Genomic DNA, 18,625 nt, shown 5'->3' with positions numbered 1-18,625 from the left:
GTTCTAACAAAAATTTATTGAATTTGCAGCTCTAGTGCTATGCTCATGAACATTTGCTATCGGGACCAACTGACTGTTCAAATACTCAGGCAATAAATGGTTTACCATCTTAAATAAGAATGTCATAGATTGGACATACATAAAATGTTCAACTTTTAACCAATTTAAAGTTTTCAGCATATCTTGAATTCGAGTATATCGATTGCATCTCAATATTACTCGCATAGCCTTATTTTGGAGAATTTGAAGCCTGTCATAATTAGAACATCCTGTATAAATCAATGAACAACAATATAAAAAGTGAGGTAATATTAACGAATTATAAATTGTTAATTTAGTTTGAAATGTCAAAAATGGTGATACTCTTCGAAAAAAACCTATTTTTTCCCTATCTTTCTGCAAATGTAATCAACATGTTTACTAAAAGTTAGTTCCCTATCCAATATGAATCCCAAATACTTTATTTCCTGAACCATTTCAATTTTTTCATTATTTAATTTAATGTGAACATCCAAACTTAAGAATTTCCCGAAAAGAGTATTATTACCAATAAACATGTATTTGGATTTTAACTCATTGACTTTCAATTTGTTTAACTTAAATCTTTCAGTTAATAAATGCAATTCACGATTCATCGTGTCCACTACATCAACAAAATCTTCCCCATAAAAATATATTAATGTGTCATCAGCAAAAAGATGAATTTTACATTTGCTTAATACGTTTCCCAAATCATTAATGTATAATATGAAAAGTAGAGGTCCAAGTACACTGCCTTGCGGCACACCAATATCATTTAACTGTGGATTTGACATTTCACTATTTAATTTAGTCCTTTGGTACCTATTTGACAGATAATTTTCCAGCCAATTAAAAACTGTCCCGTTAGAACCATATTTCTTTAATTTCAAAAGAAGTATATGACGATCTATTGTTTCAAATGCTCTTTTGAGATCTATAAAAACTGCGCATATACCGACCCCTGTCGTATCTAAAATACTTTTCATATCTGAGACAACTAACTGTAATGCGGTCTCACATGAATGAGAATTTCTAAATCCAGACTGGTAATTATACAGGATATTATTTGAAGTAATAAATTTAATCAGCTGATTGTACACCACAATTTCTAAAACTTTTTCACAAAATGGGAGCATATTTATTGGACGTAATTGATCAAGTTTATTAGTATTAGGAACTTTTGGAACAGGAACTATAGTTGATATTTTAAATTGCTTGGGCACCAGGCCCTTCTCTAAACTCATATTAATTAAATTTAATAAAGGATAACCTAACACATGAAATAGATTTTTGATAATATCAAGACCTACTTCATCCGTACTATTTTTTTTATATTGTAATTTGATTATATCATATAGTTGGTTTAGTGATATGCTCTCAAAAGTTTCAAAATTTACATCAGATGAAACAACTGTCTGCAAATTTAAATTAATATCACTATTTTGGTCAAAACTTACAATAATATCTTTAATACTATCAACATAATATTGATTTAATATGTTTGCCAAATTTACACTATATGTTACACCTTCATGTTCAAGACTTTGAAATTGTGATATAGTTTTATTAGTTCCTACTAACTGTTTGAGATGTTTCCACATTTGTTTAGAATTACCCCTATTTCTATCAATATTTGACTCATAAAATCTAATTTTAACTTGTTTTAAAATTCTAACACAGTTATTTCTTTAAATTTTATAGTTATTCCAATCTACGCAATCGTTTGTAAACAAAAATCTTTTATAAGCAATATTTTTATTCTTAACTGCCAATTTACAAGTGTTGTCAAACCATTTATTACCAAAGTTCTTAACTTCCACAGTTTTAACTGGTGACACTCTATTCAAAACATCTACAATATTATTGACGAAAGTATCAGTAACTTCATCGATGTTTACCGAAGAATATGCCCAATCTTTTTCAATCAACATGTTTACCATATTATCATATACCTATTATTTTAGAACGAATTTGTTTTGTTTCAATGACTTCACTTTTAGTTACTTTATTATTTAGCACATGGACAATACAGTGATCAGATATTATGTAATTTTTTTCTACATGAGCAGTTAACGTATAGTCATTACTTATGACAAGATCAATCATAGATTTTGAATCTTTAAAAATTCTTGTATATTCATTTACAAGTTGCTGCATTCCATTATTTTCTATATATTCTTTCAATTTACTTTTACCCTGACAATTTTTATCATAATGTATGTTGAAATCTCCAATTACGCATATGAATCCTAAAATTGTAGATTCCCTTTCTAAAACAGTTTTAATTTAATCTCTCTAATGTTTGATTACAAATTCTTTTTGATAAAATCGGCATCACCGCGCTAAAAACTTTCATAAGGACTGCATTGCCTATGTTCCCTATACTGTAAAGTCAAGGTGGGACGGACATTTTTAAATTTAAATTTTTTATTAGTAACATTTTTTCTGATCTTTGTTTCAGTGGCCAAACTTCACTGTCATATGTGATTAAACTTTTAAGTATGGTATTGTATATGAGCTGTTTGTTCGCTTTAGAGATTGTTTGGTCCCACAGAATGCCGTTCAATCATGTACATAACTTTTCTACCCTGTATGTTTCTGTCTTTTATAGCAGCATCGAGTGTTCCATCTTGAGTTATCTTCATGCCAGGTACTTGTATTCATCACAGTGTGTAATTTCTACCCCATCGTCTAATGTAATGGACTGCTGTGTCCCTCCAATACACATGGCTTCAGTTTTCTTAATGTTGACTTCGAGACCCCATTTGTTATATTCTTCTATTAGCTTCTGCGTTCAAGTCGTCATGATCCCGAGCAATCAGAATTTGGTCATCAGTGAAACATAAAGTGTATAGTGTCGTCATTGAGAGGGATTCCCATGCCATCCCAAGTAGCACAATAAAAACATTTTAGTTTTATTTTAGGTTTATAAAGGTTTTATTGTGGTAAATAAGATAATGGTTTTAAAGTTACCTTGTAGATATACTGCCAGAACTTTAAAACTGTTAAGCATTTGTCACTAGTTTTAAAGTATCTAATAAAAGTATCAAATAAGACTAATTAATCTTAATAGATAATTTGTCTTATTGTAGTTTTAAAATGGTTTATTCTCAGTTCACTTTAAAACTAATCAGTTTTATAAAGAACTTTCGGACTGTTTGGTTTTACTAGATTCTTGTTTGTTACCTTTTAGTTTTAAAGCAGTTTTAAAGATTATCCTAATATGACTCATAAAACCTATTATTAAAACTACTTGATCTCAAGACTATTATGTCAGTAAGACATATACCTTAAAACTATTTTTGTAGTTGTCTTTAAAGTTGCTTTCTTAAAAGCAATTAGTAGGCTATATTAAAACCAAACGCTCTTAACTGAATCAATTTGGTTAACGTATAGACTAAACTATGCTTCTTATTAGAAACACTAAAACTAAACCCATCCCCTCTTCTTTCATGTCCAAAATGGTCGGCCATTTGTTTTAGAGCGAAACAGTGGTGTAGTGTGTTGTAAAAAGTGGAATTACAGTTAGTATGGAAGAAATATGTCGCAAGTACTTAAAATAAACACGAACTGGTAATTTTAAAAGAAAAATACAACACACACACAGCACTACGACGCGCGACGCCTCGATTTTAGGTTAGATTCACATTAAAACCGTGTGGCATTATTGACAGCAGCATTAAAACTAAACGGTTTTAATTCCAAGGCAACCTTGCTTTTATGTAGGATATATATGCTCTTGGCAAGGTATAAAATAAAACCATTTGATCTTATCAATTCTCTTTCGATAGACCAAATAGTCTTATTTGGATTTCGGCCATATTGCTTTCTGGAGATGCTGAAAGCCATGATAGATTACAATATAAGGCTTACATAAAAATTATAAATAAGCGACCTAAAGACATAAATTCGATTTATTTTAACATTTAAACATTCAAATTGTAGATAAAATTAATTTTCTTTCAAATGAATATTTTCCGGATTTAAATTTTTTTATTCTTTAATCGCCAAAAGTCAGAGATTTTAGGGCGCGTGAGTTATTTAGACCTCTTTTTGTTAACATTATCAATAAAGTTGGGTGCGCAAGTGTTTTCTACCTTGACAGTCCGAAATAACCAAGTACTTTTTATTATTTTATGATTTTATGAAAGTAAAAATTTGTTGGCCTATATGGGTTTAAAGAATTATTTAATATGGTAAATCGTCTTTAAAAGTCTCCATTTACGAAACCTTTTTAAGTTTGCTATAAAACTGTCTGCACTTAAAGTGTCTTTTAACATGGTTTTAAAAGCACCTTCACAGCAGCTTTAAAACCAGTTGCTTAAGAAAACAAAGTTTTAAGAAGGTTTTTATTTTTGGTTTTATTGACCTCTTTTAGAGTGGGCCCTTTTATGCTGAAAGCGGTTTTATTGCAACCTTAAGGTTTACTTAAAAACCAAATGGTTTTAATTTTAGTTTTATTCTATAGTGTTAAGGCATCCTTAAAAGACTTAATAAACCCGTTCGGTGCTACTTGGGATTACATTTTCTTTTCCACAGCTTGAATACTTGTTCCAGATAAATTTTGAAAAGGGTAGGCGAAATACAGCAACCCGGCTTCAATCCTTTCATGACCTTAAATAAATCGGACATCCTTGATCCAGTTTTAATTTTTGCAGTCTTTCCATTATACAGACTGGACTGCTTTGATAAGACCATGTGGACGGTGTTATGCATAACTCGACCAAGCGCCATTTCTTTAAAATCGAGATAACAGCGGATTCTGGTGACATATAGCTAAAACTATCTTGGAAAAAAATCCCTGTTATTGTCACGTTAACGGTTACTAAGAAAAACAAAATTAAACCAAGCGACATTCTATATATTAAGGGTTTTTAGTTTTGCATAACAAGACTATATCCATAACGGCCATTCTTAGTTTTGCAATAGTAGACTAAGCGCCGACTAAACAAACGTCTTTGGTCTGGTTATGCTAAACTAAACGTTTGGCCAGAATAACATTTTTGTTCCCCTTAATGTACACATTAATTTTGAAGTTTCGGTCAAAAATTATCGAATTCTTTTAAAGTGAACATGTGTTAATGTATAATTAAATTCAAAAATACAAAATAATTCTAAGAATAAAAAAACACGATTCATTTCAGACTGCTTCAAATACCCCAACGCTTTGTATAAAAACAAAATACTGAAAATTCTACAAAATTCAATTCGGATCGATTGTCAGATGGTTCGGACTGCAAGTTATTAAAAAATAAATCTCATTTTACAATGTCTTACTGGCTGAGCAATAAAAGAGATATCTATGTACTGCTGTTTAGTACACTAACGCTTCGAATAACTACATAGTCCAGAAAGCCACTGCGCGTCCGCTAGGAAAAATATTCTAATTCGGATTTTTTGCACAATCTTACTCAAAAAGGACCCCTTTTAACAAATTTGCATGTTGCCAGGACCAAAAGTTGGTCAAAAATTTTTTAAACGTTTTTTTTGTTTTTTTCCTGAAATTATTTTTTTTGCATGGAACAATTTTTTTTAGGTTTTTTGGATCATTCCAAACAGAAAAGGTCTTTAGTGACTTTTCTCTAAAGTTGATAGTTTTTGACATATAAGCGATTAAAAATTGAAAAATTGCGAAATCGGCCATTTTTAACCCTCAAAAACTATGTGAAAAGCTGAAAATTTGAATGTTGCCAAGGCAGGTAGATATTCTTTAAACATCGATTGATGAAATCCCGAAGAGTTTTTTTGCAATACAATATCAAAAACCCCTTTGTTTTTTAATTGCCAATCAAGCGTGCGCGACACTATTTTCCACCGTTGCATGTGTATGCAGTATGGTGCAAATGAAAGGAATAAATTCGTTATTTCGTAAACCGGCGACTTTAAGGAAAAATCCCGAAACAGGTCGATTTTTATTTTTAATTTATGATATTGTGACATATATGGTATACTAGTGACGTCATCCGTCTGGGCGTGATGACGTAATCGATGATTTTTTTAAATGAGAATAGGGGTCGTGTGCTAGCTCATTTGAAAGGTTCTTTAATTCTCTATTCAGTAATATAAACATTTAAATAATTATTTATACAGGGTGTCCAATAATTTAATTTTTTTTCAATTTGCCAAATGATTTAATTTAATAAAAAATTTTTGGAAACCCTGCATAAATAATTATGTACATGTTTATATTACTGAATAGAGAATTGAAGAACCTTTCAAATGAGCCAACACACGACCCGTATTCTCATTTAAAAAAATCATCGATTACGTCATCACGCCCAGATGGATGACGTCACGAGTATACTATATATGCCACAATATCATAACTTAAAAATAAAAACCGACCTCTTTTGGGATTTTTCCTTAAAGTCACCGGTTTACGAAATAACGAATTTATTCCTTTCATTTGCACCATACTGTATACACATGCAACGGTGGAAAATAGTGTCGCGCACGCTTGATTGGCAATTAAAAAACAAAGGGGTTTTTGATATTGTATTGCAAAAAACTCTTTGGGATTTCATCAATCGATGTTTAAAGAATATCCACCTGCCTCGGCAACATTCAAATTTTCAGTTTTTCACATAGTTTTTGAGGGTTAAAAATGGCCGATTTCGCAATTTTTCAATTTTTAATCGCTTATATGTCAAAAACTATCAACTTTAGAGAAAAGTCACCGAAGACCTTTTCTGTTTGAAATGATCCAAAAAAACCTAAAAAAATTTTGTTCCATGCAAAAAAAGAATTTTAGGAAAAAACAAAAAAAAAACGTTTAAAAAAATTTTGACCAACTTTTGGTCTTGGCAACATGCAAATTTGTTAAAAGGGGTCTTTTTTGAGTAAGATTGTGCAAAAAATTCGAATTAGAATATTTTTCCTAGCGGATGCGCAGTGGCTTTCTGGACTAACAGATTTTTAACAATTCAACAAAATTCAATTTATGAATTGTCAATGGTCCCTACTGCAAGTTAATATGGGTTATGCTTATGTGATAATATATCACAATGTGACATCAACCATATTCTTTTCAAGTGCGGTAAACATAAGTCTGAAACAGATCAGCTCTATTTAAAATTAACAGATCTTAAAATTCAGACTCCCATAAACATCACCCATTTACTTTCTTTAGACAGTAGAGAAATATTTGAGCTAATATGTAACGTTCTTTTTAAAGTTGGATATATTATTTAAAAACCAATAACCTTTACTACCATTCTGTGGCTAAAGGACTAGCTTCCAAGCCAACTCTTCAAACACACACACACACACGCAAGTTAATAGATAAATAAATATCATTTTACATGACAACACAGTCTTGGCAATAAAAAAGGCATAGATGTAAAAAAGATTTTACCACTATTTAGATAGTTTTAGTTTTCCCCTGTTTAAAAACTCTGTGTACTCCAATTTTTTATTGATATAATTTTAACTGCATTAGAATTAACGCTATTGAATGGTAAAATAAATTTAGAGCAATAAAATGCAAAAAATATATTTAATGATAATTGAATTGATTATGCTGTAGCAATAGGGCTTTTCATCGACTGTCATTTGTTTCGAGCTTCTGTCGTGTGTCACATAATATTAATATATATACGCCATACGTCTTTGGTTTGTATCATTCACACATCTTGTACATCACATTTGTATCATACACATGACAGAAGCTCGAAACAAATGACTGAATGAAAAGCCCTATACACGTTTAACATAAAAATTAAAAAATACTAGTTTATTCATTTAGTGATTACAAGAGCCATAATATGGCATATCGCAATACAGTCGACTCGCGTTAATTCAAACCTGCGATAATTCGAAACTCTCTATAATTCAAAGTTATCACGAGTTCCCTACAAAATCTCTTTATATTTCGAACTAAATCAATACATTTTTACGCACTTGGTAATTCGAATGAAAAAAATCATTGCTATATGACAAAATGACGCGTTAATTCGAACTCATCGGCGTCCAACACTCGACAATTCAAAGTTGCAGAGAGAAAGAGGCGAAAAGATTGTAGTAAGTACAGTTTTCAAACTTGTTTCAACGCGCCTTTGTTTCAGTTAAGGAAGCAAGATCCTCATTCAATACCTTGTCTACAGAACGAAAGTGAAGCAAAGCAGTATAATAGAGTTCTTTCGAAAGATTGATTAATTCACATTATGAATACATAGGTACATGTATGTACACAAATGTACCTCTAAACTTTTGTCATCGTTATAGAATAGCAGTTAATAAATAATAATTGATCAACACATAATAATTCGAAGTTATATTTATTTTCTCTCACAAATTTCGAACCATTTGATATTTCAAACATTCAATAATTCGTAATATTTTAAGAGTCCCTCGAGTTTCGAATTAACGAGAGTCGACTGTATTTTGTTTTGCATTAATAGACCAAATGACATAAATGGTAGTTGGTCTAGTAATGTATAACAGCTAAACTTCGTAAAATATATTTAAAGCATAAGTAGACCAAGCGACATTTTATTTTTTTCTAGAATATGGTAGGTTCGATTATATTGAAACTTTACAACCAAAAAGAGTTATAGGTAGGGTTACCATACGTCCGGATAGTCCGGATTTAAAAGACATGTCCGGATATGAGAAATGTCCGGAAAAATGGAAAAAAACTTGGCACAGCGGTGGGAAATTTCATTCTGCGCTAAATCAAATTCATGGCTACAAGGTGATCCTACCTGGAAAGAGATGGAAGAGAGCGCTTTAACTACAGTCAGCGTTGTACCGAATTCTGTCAATGTGGATGAATTATTTGATGAGCGCTTGTCACTTCTCCAAGATATAAAAAAGCTGAAACATAAATGGACTTTACTACCTAAAGAAGAAACCCCAAACACTTCTGACAAATGGCAAGAAATATTTGATGCATTTTCTAAAAGCAACGTTTCCTTTACGAATATTTTTAAAATAGTAGAATTCATCTTTTGTCTGCTTGGTACTTCGGCTCCTACTGAACTTATCTTTTCGATGATGAATTTTCTGTGGACGGCTGAAAGAGGAAGATTATCTCTGCCTGTTGTAAAGGAGCTTCTCAATATTAAAGCAAATTCTGTAATCTCATGTTCCGAATTCCATGAGAAAATAAAAAATGACAAGCCACTTTTGAGAAAAATTATGTCTTCTGAAAAGTATGAAAGAAGAACAAATGAAGAACACCCTATCCCTGGGCCCAGTACAGACTAAGCATTTCGCATATATGTACAATGTAGAGGTAGCAACACAGTCAAATTCACATTTTACATTTTCTACAACCCCTTGGACTACCCCTGTCCTGATTTGGCCTTAATAAATTATGGTAACCCTAGTTATAGGTGATCATTTTTCTGTTAAAATTTCGTGCAAATATGTTAATAAATGCATTTTTAAGAAACGAAAAACTTTGAAGCCATTTATCTCAAAACTATGTTTTGGCGCTTGGTCGAGTTATGCATAACACCGTCCATGTATAATGTTGGTTTTCTGTAGGGTTGACCATAGTTTGCTGAGGGACATACTATTAAATACAACAATAATATATGAAATTTTACAGATTTCTACAGGGTGCATGTATCGATCCAAAATGTTTGCTCTCCCACAATGTATCACCAGAAAAGATGCCTACGTGCAAGTACTACCTGGAAGGATTGTGCTCCAAAGACTGTTGTCCATACCTACATGTTAAAATAAGCCCTAAAGCTGACATTTGCAGAGATTTTTTGGAAGGATTTTGTATAAAGGCGTCACAGGTAATAGCATTGAACCGTTTTGTTGAATATATTTTACTTATGAGAATTGTATGAATAATTTCAAACATGAAAAATAATCAAACATTACCTTCCCATAACACAGGCCTACAGAAAAAAAATTGTTTTGGTGCCGTGAATCCTTAAGCTGATTTTTACTATATTATGGGCGATAAATCGAAATATGGATTTCATTTTTTTGTATCAGCTCTAGTTTTATGGATATGACAAAATGCGAAATTAGAGCTTTAATATTTGAGATAATGAAGAATGTGCTATTCAAAGGAATGTACATTGTTAATTAAACTTATTCCTCAGTATATTTGTTGTCCTCACTGTATTATGCCTTATTTATGCAAGAAATAATACTTTAATATCGTTACATTACTATTTTATAAGGAAATAAAACAGCTTGGAGAGTATATTCGTAAACATTTAAAATGATACATTTACCACGTAAACCCATTCAGCCTCCACCTAATAATGGCTTATAGCCCATGGACCATGCTTCGCCTACATAGTAAAGAAACTTCCCCAGATAAGTATAGAAAAACTTAAAGCTGGAATCTTTGATGGACTACAGATCAGACTTCTTACAGAGGATCCGGCTTTTGTGGGGTCAATGAATGAGATAGAGAAAAAAGCTCGGCTTTCATTTGTGGATATTATGAAAAATTTTCTGGAAAATCACAAAAGTGAAAACTATGCTGAGCTGGTAAACCGTTTGCTGAATAACTTCCAATCACTTGGATGGAATATGAGCATCAAAGTCAACTATCTTCACAGCCACCTGTACCGTTTCGCTGAAAACTTAGATGACACAAGTAATGAGCAAGGTGAGAGACCTAGAGATAAAAACCATTGAGGACCGCTACCAAGGAAGATGGGGCATGGGCAGCCTATGGAAAACTCAAAGACATCTTTAAAAGCGATATACCAATTTCTTTAAAACGTAAAACATGTGACCAATGTGTGTTGCCTGTGGTGACTTATGGTGCCGAAACTTTGACATTGATAGCTACAACTTCTAAAATGCTGCAAATAGCTCAGAGGAAAATGGATAGGTCAATGCTGAGTATATCGCTTCGTGACCGAGTTAGAAATAAAGACTTAAGACGAAGAACAGGAGTTACCGATGTAATTTCCCGAATTGTCACCCTGAAATGGAACTGGGCCGGACACGTCGCCCGAATCAGTGATTGGAGGTAGATGGAGAGATTACTTGAGTGGAGGCCGAGATTAAAAAAAGAAGTAGAGGAAGACCACCTACTCGTTGGACTGACGATCTCAAGAAAATGTCAAGAAATTGGATGCAAAGTGTTCAAAATGGAGCACAATGGACAAAAATGAGGGAGGCCTATGTCCAGCAGTGGACGCAAAGGCCTGGATGATGATGAAATGACTTAAAATATACGTATTTTTTAATTGTTTGGTTTTTATTTTAATTTAGTATATCCATATCAGCATATTCGTATTTTAATGCATAAAAGCTGGCATGACCTACGTTATCCTGAAAACTAGAGCTGATAGAGCAAAACTAAAGCCATATTCGGAATCAGCACCCCAAATATACCCAAAATCAGCTCTAACCACTTCGGCACCAAAAACACTGTAGGCCTGTGAATCTTTTGCTGATGTCATTTATCTATCCAATTTTAACAACATATTTTTTAAATGAAATTGTAGTGTTCTGGCCGATTTTGTATTGAAAACTACTGATTTAAGATTAAACTACAATGAAATTCTTTAGTCACCAGGTCTTTTTTGATCTTCCTCGTATGCTTCTTCCAGGAACCCGCAGTTCAGCAATTCTTCGTATGGGTGATTAACGTCTCGACGTTGAATATACTCAAACTGTCTTAATGTATGCTCCCTCATTTTGGTATCAATTGGTGCCACCCCTAGACTTGCCCTAATATACTTATTCCTAATTTTATCCTTTTTTGGTACTCCACTCATCCATATATCCATTCTCATTTCCACCACATGAATTCGCTGTTCCTCTTTCGTTTTAACTGCCCAACATTCAGTTCCTTACATCATAGCCGGTCTTATAGCTGTTTTATAGAATTTTCTCTTCGGCTTCCTTAGATTTTTTCTGTCACTCGCTCACTTCCATTTCATTCATCCAACCCTAATTCTATTGCATACATCTCCTTCCGTCTGCCCATTACTCTGTATTACCGATCCTAGGTATTTAATACTTTCACTTTTCACAATCATTTCACTATTCAAAATCATTTTATTTGTAGTAACTCCATCTTCAAACGAACATTCCAAATACAGTGGAACCTCGTTAACTCGGATTAATCGGGACCGCGGCCGATCCGGGTTATCGAAAATCCGGGTTAGCCGGAGAAAATGCTAAAAATTAATAAAATACGGTATACTTACAGATAGTTGGCGTATTCCATGACGTTTTTTTTTCCATCTATCCAGCCAACCTTGATTCGCAGTGAAATTTGGTTCACAATCGGGCAACATTTTATTCAGCTTGAGTGCTGATTCTTGAATAATTGGTCCAGAAACTGTTAAACCAAGTTCTCGCACAAAATCACACATACAAAGCGTCGTCGAGAGTCTCATTTTTAAACTGTCTTTTGTTATCATTTTGAAACAAAATTCTTCGATTTTAGTTCTATTTTTCTTCCAATCCGATACTGTAGATGTACTGACACCATATGATACTGCAATTGTTTTTAAAGATTCGCCTTTATCCATTCTACCTAATGCTTCTAGTTCCTTTTCCATTGTCACTACAACATTTTTACGTTTTGTTGCAATTACGTAGACAAAAAACACGCAAACACAAAATCTGAATAGATTTACGAACGATTACAGAACGGAAGCGAACAATACGACTATTACTACACACAATACGGTCTCAATAGCAACGATGTTACGTTATTTAATAACAGTGAAGACTAAGGTTTAAAAAATAATTTTTTTAATAGTCTTTTAGCCTTTTTTAAACAGTGCTAAGACAGTTTCAAATAAATAAAGGATACTACAGGTGCCTGTTGTTTCCGATAACACGACAATTAACGACGTGTGCCATGAGTCATTTTTACTATCGTATATGTAGTTCAAATTACACAAATACCCATTATCTCTCAAATATTATAGTACATACATTTTTATTGTTGAAATGTTTGCCTGATAAAAATCGGTCCGGGTTATCGGGGGCCGACGTATCGGGGTTCCACTGTACTCTGTCTTTGTCCTACTAAGTTTTAAATCTTTTTCCCCAAGAGCTTGTCTCCACTGATACAGTTTTTGCTCTAAGTCGCCTTCACTATGTCCCACCAATATCACACCATAAGCATACATTAAGCACCAGGGAATGTTACCCTGTAGTCTCACTGTTATCTGATATAAAACTAATGAGAATAAATAAGGACATGAAATTTATCAATCTCTCCCACCACACCCGTCCTAACATTAGTTGTTACTACCTCATACATATCTCTCACAATCTTTACATTTTCACTGGGGATTCCTTTCTTGTTTAGTGCCCACCACAGAATCTCTCTAACTCTATCATATGCTTTCTCAACATCAATGAATACTTTATGAGCGTTTCCTTCTTTATTCCTTTATTAACTTCCTTACAATGTCCTTATAATGCCTTACACAATTTTATATAATAGAGGGTGATTGATTAGTGGGGTAAAGCTCCGTAGATCCGTTATAGTAATAATAACGGTATAATCCAATAACAAGATTGTAGCCAACTTTGAGCTTCACATTTCAAAATTAATTAGAATGTTACAGGGTGTTCGTTAACATAGTGGCAGACCAAACTATGTTTTTTTTTTAATGGAACACCCTGTATTTTATTTTATATTCGAAATCTTCTTAACTTCTCTATTACAAAAATATAAAGGTTTGTTATGTTATACATGGTATTTACAAAGTTATAACCAATTTTATGTGAAAATCGTAATAAGTTCAACTCACTGTATAAATAAAAATAAGCACAAAAGCAATGGATTATTGATGCCATACTTTTTTATTTATTGTCAAAATTTTCGTAAATGGTTGATATTGTTAATTTTCTTTATATTGAATACAGGGTGAGTCAAAACTCAAGTACATTATAAAACATTCCCTATGTCTAAATTTATTAGTTTTAGAGATATGTAGTTCTATTTTTTAGAGCAAATTATTAATTACGGGTCTAAATCTTTCCAAATTTTAAGTAAGCCATAACTGACTTATCTTAAACTGACAATTTTCGATTACTGATTATCAATCTGGTAATATATGAAGAGTACAGGGGAAAAACAAGGAATGTCACTTTTTCATGAATTTTGGCTTTTTTCGCCATGTGGTAGCAAAAACAAGTTAATATAGATTAATATTATGTGCCATTCCACGAACATACGCCTGTTTTTGATTACTTCGACAACGAATATTTTACTGTGCAACATAAGAAGTACGAAAGTAAATGGCGCTAATAATTATTCCAATAAACAACAATGTAATTTGCAATTTACTTTCGTTCTTCTTATTTTGCACAGTAAAATATTCGTTGTCGAAGTAATCCAAAACAGGCGTATGTTCGTCGAATAGGGATATTACGATTATAGACTAAGAATTGCTACAATTCTCCTAGGGATATCCTAACCTAAGTAGTTTTTAGGTATCGTAAGAATTAAATCTTTATTGGTGTTTATCTCAATATGTATAAAATGTGACATTCCTAGTTTTTCCCCTGTTACTCTTCATATTATGTAACAATGTAACAAATAAAAAAAGAAATATAATTTATTAGTAATAAATTTTGCAAAAAAAATCACAACGACAACATACAACATTTTTGAAACAATTAGAAACTACTTTTGTATGTAAGTGTAACAAATAAAGAACGAAAAATAATTTATCAGTAAAAAATTTACAAAAAAAACATGAACACAAAATACAACATTTTTGAAAAACTTAAAAAGCTACTTTTAATAACATATTTTAAATTTTAATTACATAAGTTGTTCAAAATGACCTCCTAATATATTTATGCATGCCTAAAGATGGTCATTGAATGAGTTACTTACACTACGAAGCATTTGTAAATGAACACTTCAAAATACACTTTGTATTCTATTTCATCCCATCTCTTGTTGGAGCCATTTTATAACCTTCATTCTTAAAGTAACCCCAAAAAAATCGGCCCAGTTTATTAAATTCTGGTAATCTGGGTGGCCACGCTACTGGTCCATCAAAAAATGAAAATATCTCGAAAACTAATAAATTTAGACATAGGGAATGTTGTATACAAATTAAAGTATGGTAACGGTACTTTTCGATAGTGATGTAAAATACCGTTCCATTTAAAATTACTGAGAAAATAATGTACTTGCGTTTTTACTCACCCTGTATTCAATTAAAGAAAATTAGCAGTATCAATCATTTATGAAAATTTTGACAATAAATAAAACAAGCTGAAAATGCGAGCATTATCATAACGAAAACTTTGTTTACGTATTTTAATTCATAATATGGAAAATTGCTATTATGAAAAGTAGTTTATAATTAATAATTATGTTTTAATGTGCAATTATATCATTCTAATTTAAATGTTATGAACTATAAAGGTAGTTTACTCTTGATCGAAATTCATATTTTTTATATACCTCGTATAAAATTAATAAAATTTTATATATGTTGGTTGCAGCATAAATCTTAGAACATGAAGAGCTTTTTATGAAGAATAACTTTTCTTCGTCAAATTAAAAATAAAAGAGTTATAAATGAAAATGTTGTTGGTATCCATAATTTGAGAAAAATTTTCAAATATTTTTTTCCATCAGAAGGATGTAATTGCACATATCAGACCATAATTTTTTATACCAAACAATATTATTTCATATACTGTCGGTTCGCTAAACTCAGACACAACTGGCTAGTGATTTTAGTCAATAATTTTGCCAATTTTGGCAAAATTCACAAAAAACAAAAAAATTACCTACTAAAATCACTAGCCAGTTGTGTTGAGTTTAGCGAACCGACTATATTTTAATTTCATAGCAAATGGAACAGTCCATTTATCATAAAGGGGAGGCCGTATACTCGTATAAACCTTTTTAAAGCTGTTAATAAATTATTGCTTTTAAAATATTATACTCAAATTGTATTTTTGAGCATCTTATTTATTTTATATATTAATTAAATTCACTATCAAATGTCATTGATGTTTTATTAATCCTTAATTTAAAATTTAGTTTAACATTCACGAAGTGTCAAACTCAAATGTAAATAACCTATGCTTTGCTTAACAAATCGAGATTAAAAAACTAGCCTACTGAATAGCAACGATTTCAGCTGGACGTGTAGTGTGTCGGCAGAAAATAAAACGATTGTGACGTCACATTTTAGACTTTGAGGTCGATTATCTCGAAAACGGTTAGAAATATCGAAATGCCGTTTTCAGATTTGGATTCAGAAGAAAAAACTACATAAGAATCCATCGATAAATCTGATCTGAGTATTGCAGGAGCGGCAACGCAATAAAACACACACACTTTTGCGAATTTATAAACGAAATGTTTTCGTTGAAAATATGGCATCAATAAACTATTGCCGTTGTGCTTATTTTTATTTATACAGGGAGTTGGAACTTGTTACGATTTTCATATAAAATTGGTTATAACTTTGTAAATACCCTGTATAACATACCAAACCTTTATATATTTTTGTAATGGAGAAGTTAAAAAGATTTTGAATATAAAATAAAATACAGGGTGTTCTATAAAAAAAAAGAATGTGTGTGTACTTTGTACGCACGTAAGAAGTTATACTTCTATTATATGATTATATGATTATAAACGAAATTAATATACTTTTTATTTATATTTTATTTAAATATTAAACTAATTTATACTTACTACGTCTCAAACATTTTTATTAAAACAGTGCCAAAAATTAAAATAATAAAAGAATAAAACACACACAAACACATTAAAAATGCCACAAATGATTTCTGAACATTAATTGTCGGAAAATTTTTTTAACTAAATACGTATTTTCTGAAAATAAAATTATATAATAAATATACTTACAATCATAAAATGTATAAAAAAAATTAAAAAATAAAAGTTTCTATTGGGATTCGAACCAACTTACCAGCGCGGCTGGTATTGGCGTTGTATTGGGGTTCACTCGCATTAAACGCTTCGCCACGGAGACAGTGTGTCATTATGTGCGAAGATCGACTAACTAAACGGATTAAACTTTTGACATTTTTGAATTATGTAAATCAAATTATTTTGATTTTGAATTGAAATGATTTAGAATTGAAAAAATACAACAAAACATAGAGTAAGAAAACAATATATTAGGTGAATATTGATAGAAATTTTGATGGTAATCAAATTATGTAAATAAAAGTATTACATACTATGTATTTTGGTAGGTTCAAATAAGTAGGTACCTATGATACATTTACAATTATTACGTACCTATTGCTTTAAAAACTATTTAAAAATCACTATAGTTATAAACTTTTTTGTTTCTGTCCTCACAACAATAAAACTAATATATTATACATTTGCTTACCTTCATATTGAACAATTATTTATTATTGACAGATCATTTCAACACCCAATCGTATAACGACTAATAAATTTCGCTATCACTTGCATCGTGCAAAGTGGCTATGTTCAAATATCATAACAAAATTTGATCAACTATTTTTAAAACACTTACCAGTGTAAGATTCTTTAGCTTTGAATAAGCTAGATCGTAGATTGTCCCGGTTGATTGTTGTTATCCACAGTTCTCTACGCCTTCGAGCTAATAGGTTTTTTATGAGTAATTTTGCGGCACTCATGCTAGTCACAGTTTGATGGGCTTTCACATTGGCATGCAACAATCATCTCTTCTATGTTAGTAAGTCCAAAAATATAATATGAAAACTATTTAAAAAGGCAGTATAACCATTAACTAACTTTTTGTTTGTTGTTTCTCTTCCTACAAATTTTAAAACGCAACAACCATACATAACCAAACCACAGTCCCACAGCTGCCATATTGGATAATTTTTGTCATGTCATTTGAACATCCAATCAGAACAAAGTTGTAATGCGACTGCGCCGGGATCAAAGGTTTTAATCCTATTAAAATTCACCCTCATATCGCATGTAAAGAAGTACAACTTCAAAAAACATAAGTTTGGTCTGCCACTATGTTATCGAACACCCTGTAACATTCTAACTAATTTTGTAAGGTGAAGCTCAAAGTTAGCTACAATTTTTGTTCTTAACTTTTATCGCTATATATTACTATAACGGATCTACAGAGCTTTACCCCACTAATCAATCACCCTGTATGTTAATAAAAAATTATATATTTTGTTAAGAAATGAGTTATTAACATATTTGTTCCAGTGTGACAAACGTCACCAGTTTTTGTGTCCAGATTTCGAGAAGAACGGTACTTGCCATAAGCCGAGATGTTCCTATCCACATGGTAGAATGGTAAGAAAATATTCAGTTTTCAATAAGAATAAATTTGCCAAGAAATCTTCCAAACATATTAATGAAAATGCCTCAACATCTAAAGACCGACCAGTAACATTAGTTAATAAAAAAGAAGAAACGACTGAAATAGAATCAGTAAATACCAGATATTATTCAGATAAAAACAAAGAAAATGTACAAAAGTGTGAAAATGGTGAATCTTCTGTTGAGGTCGATTCAAATCATCCAGTTAATTTTAAAACAAGACCTAGGTTAGGAGAGTTACCTTCTTTTATATCATTTGGAGATTCATGATGAACATTTCTTGGCAATACTTGTAGTTTTAATTTTATATAAAAAATGTATGTATTTTTGATTAATAAATAAAGACAATATTTTAAA

The 18,625-nt window shown here is 31.5% G+C and overlaps 1 protein-coding gene across 1 annotated transcript in view; it reads left to right on the top strand.

Annotated features, from left to right (window-relative positions):
- LOC126891874 (zinc finger CCCH domain-containing protein 3) overlaps positions 1 to 18,625 on the top strand; it is a 31,970-nt gene extending 13,345 nt beyond the window's left edge. Inside the window, exons 5-6 of the mRNA XM_050661210.1 lie at positions 9,575 to 9,770; positions 18,152 to 18,625. Coding sequence (XP_050517167.1) covers positions 9,575 to 9,770; positions 18,152 to 18,538 — 583 coding nt within the window. The 3' untranslated portion in view covers positions 18,539 to 18,625. The remainder of the gene's footprint in view (positions 1 to 9,574; positions 9,771 to 18,151) is intronic.

Source organism: Diabrotica virgifera, chromosome 9 (genome assembly GCF_917563875.1).
Source record: "Diabrotica virgifera virgifera chromosome 9, PGI_DIABVI_V3a".
NCBI lineage: Eukaryota > Metazoa > Arthropoda > Insecta > Coleoptera > Chrysomelidae > Diabrotica > Diabrotica virgifera.
This window is presented reverse-complemented; position numbering and strand designations above follow the sequence as displayed.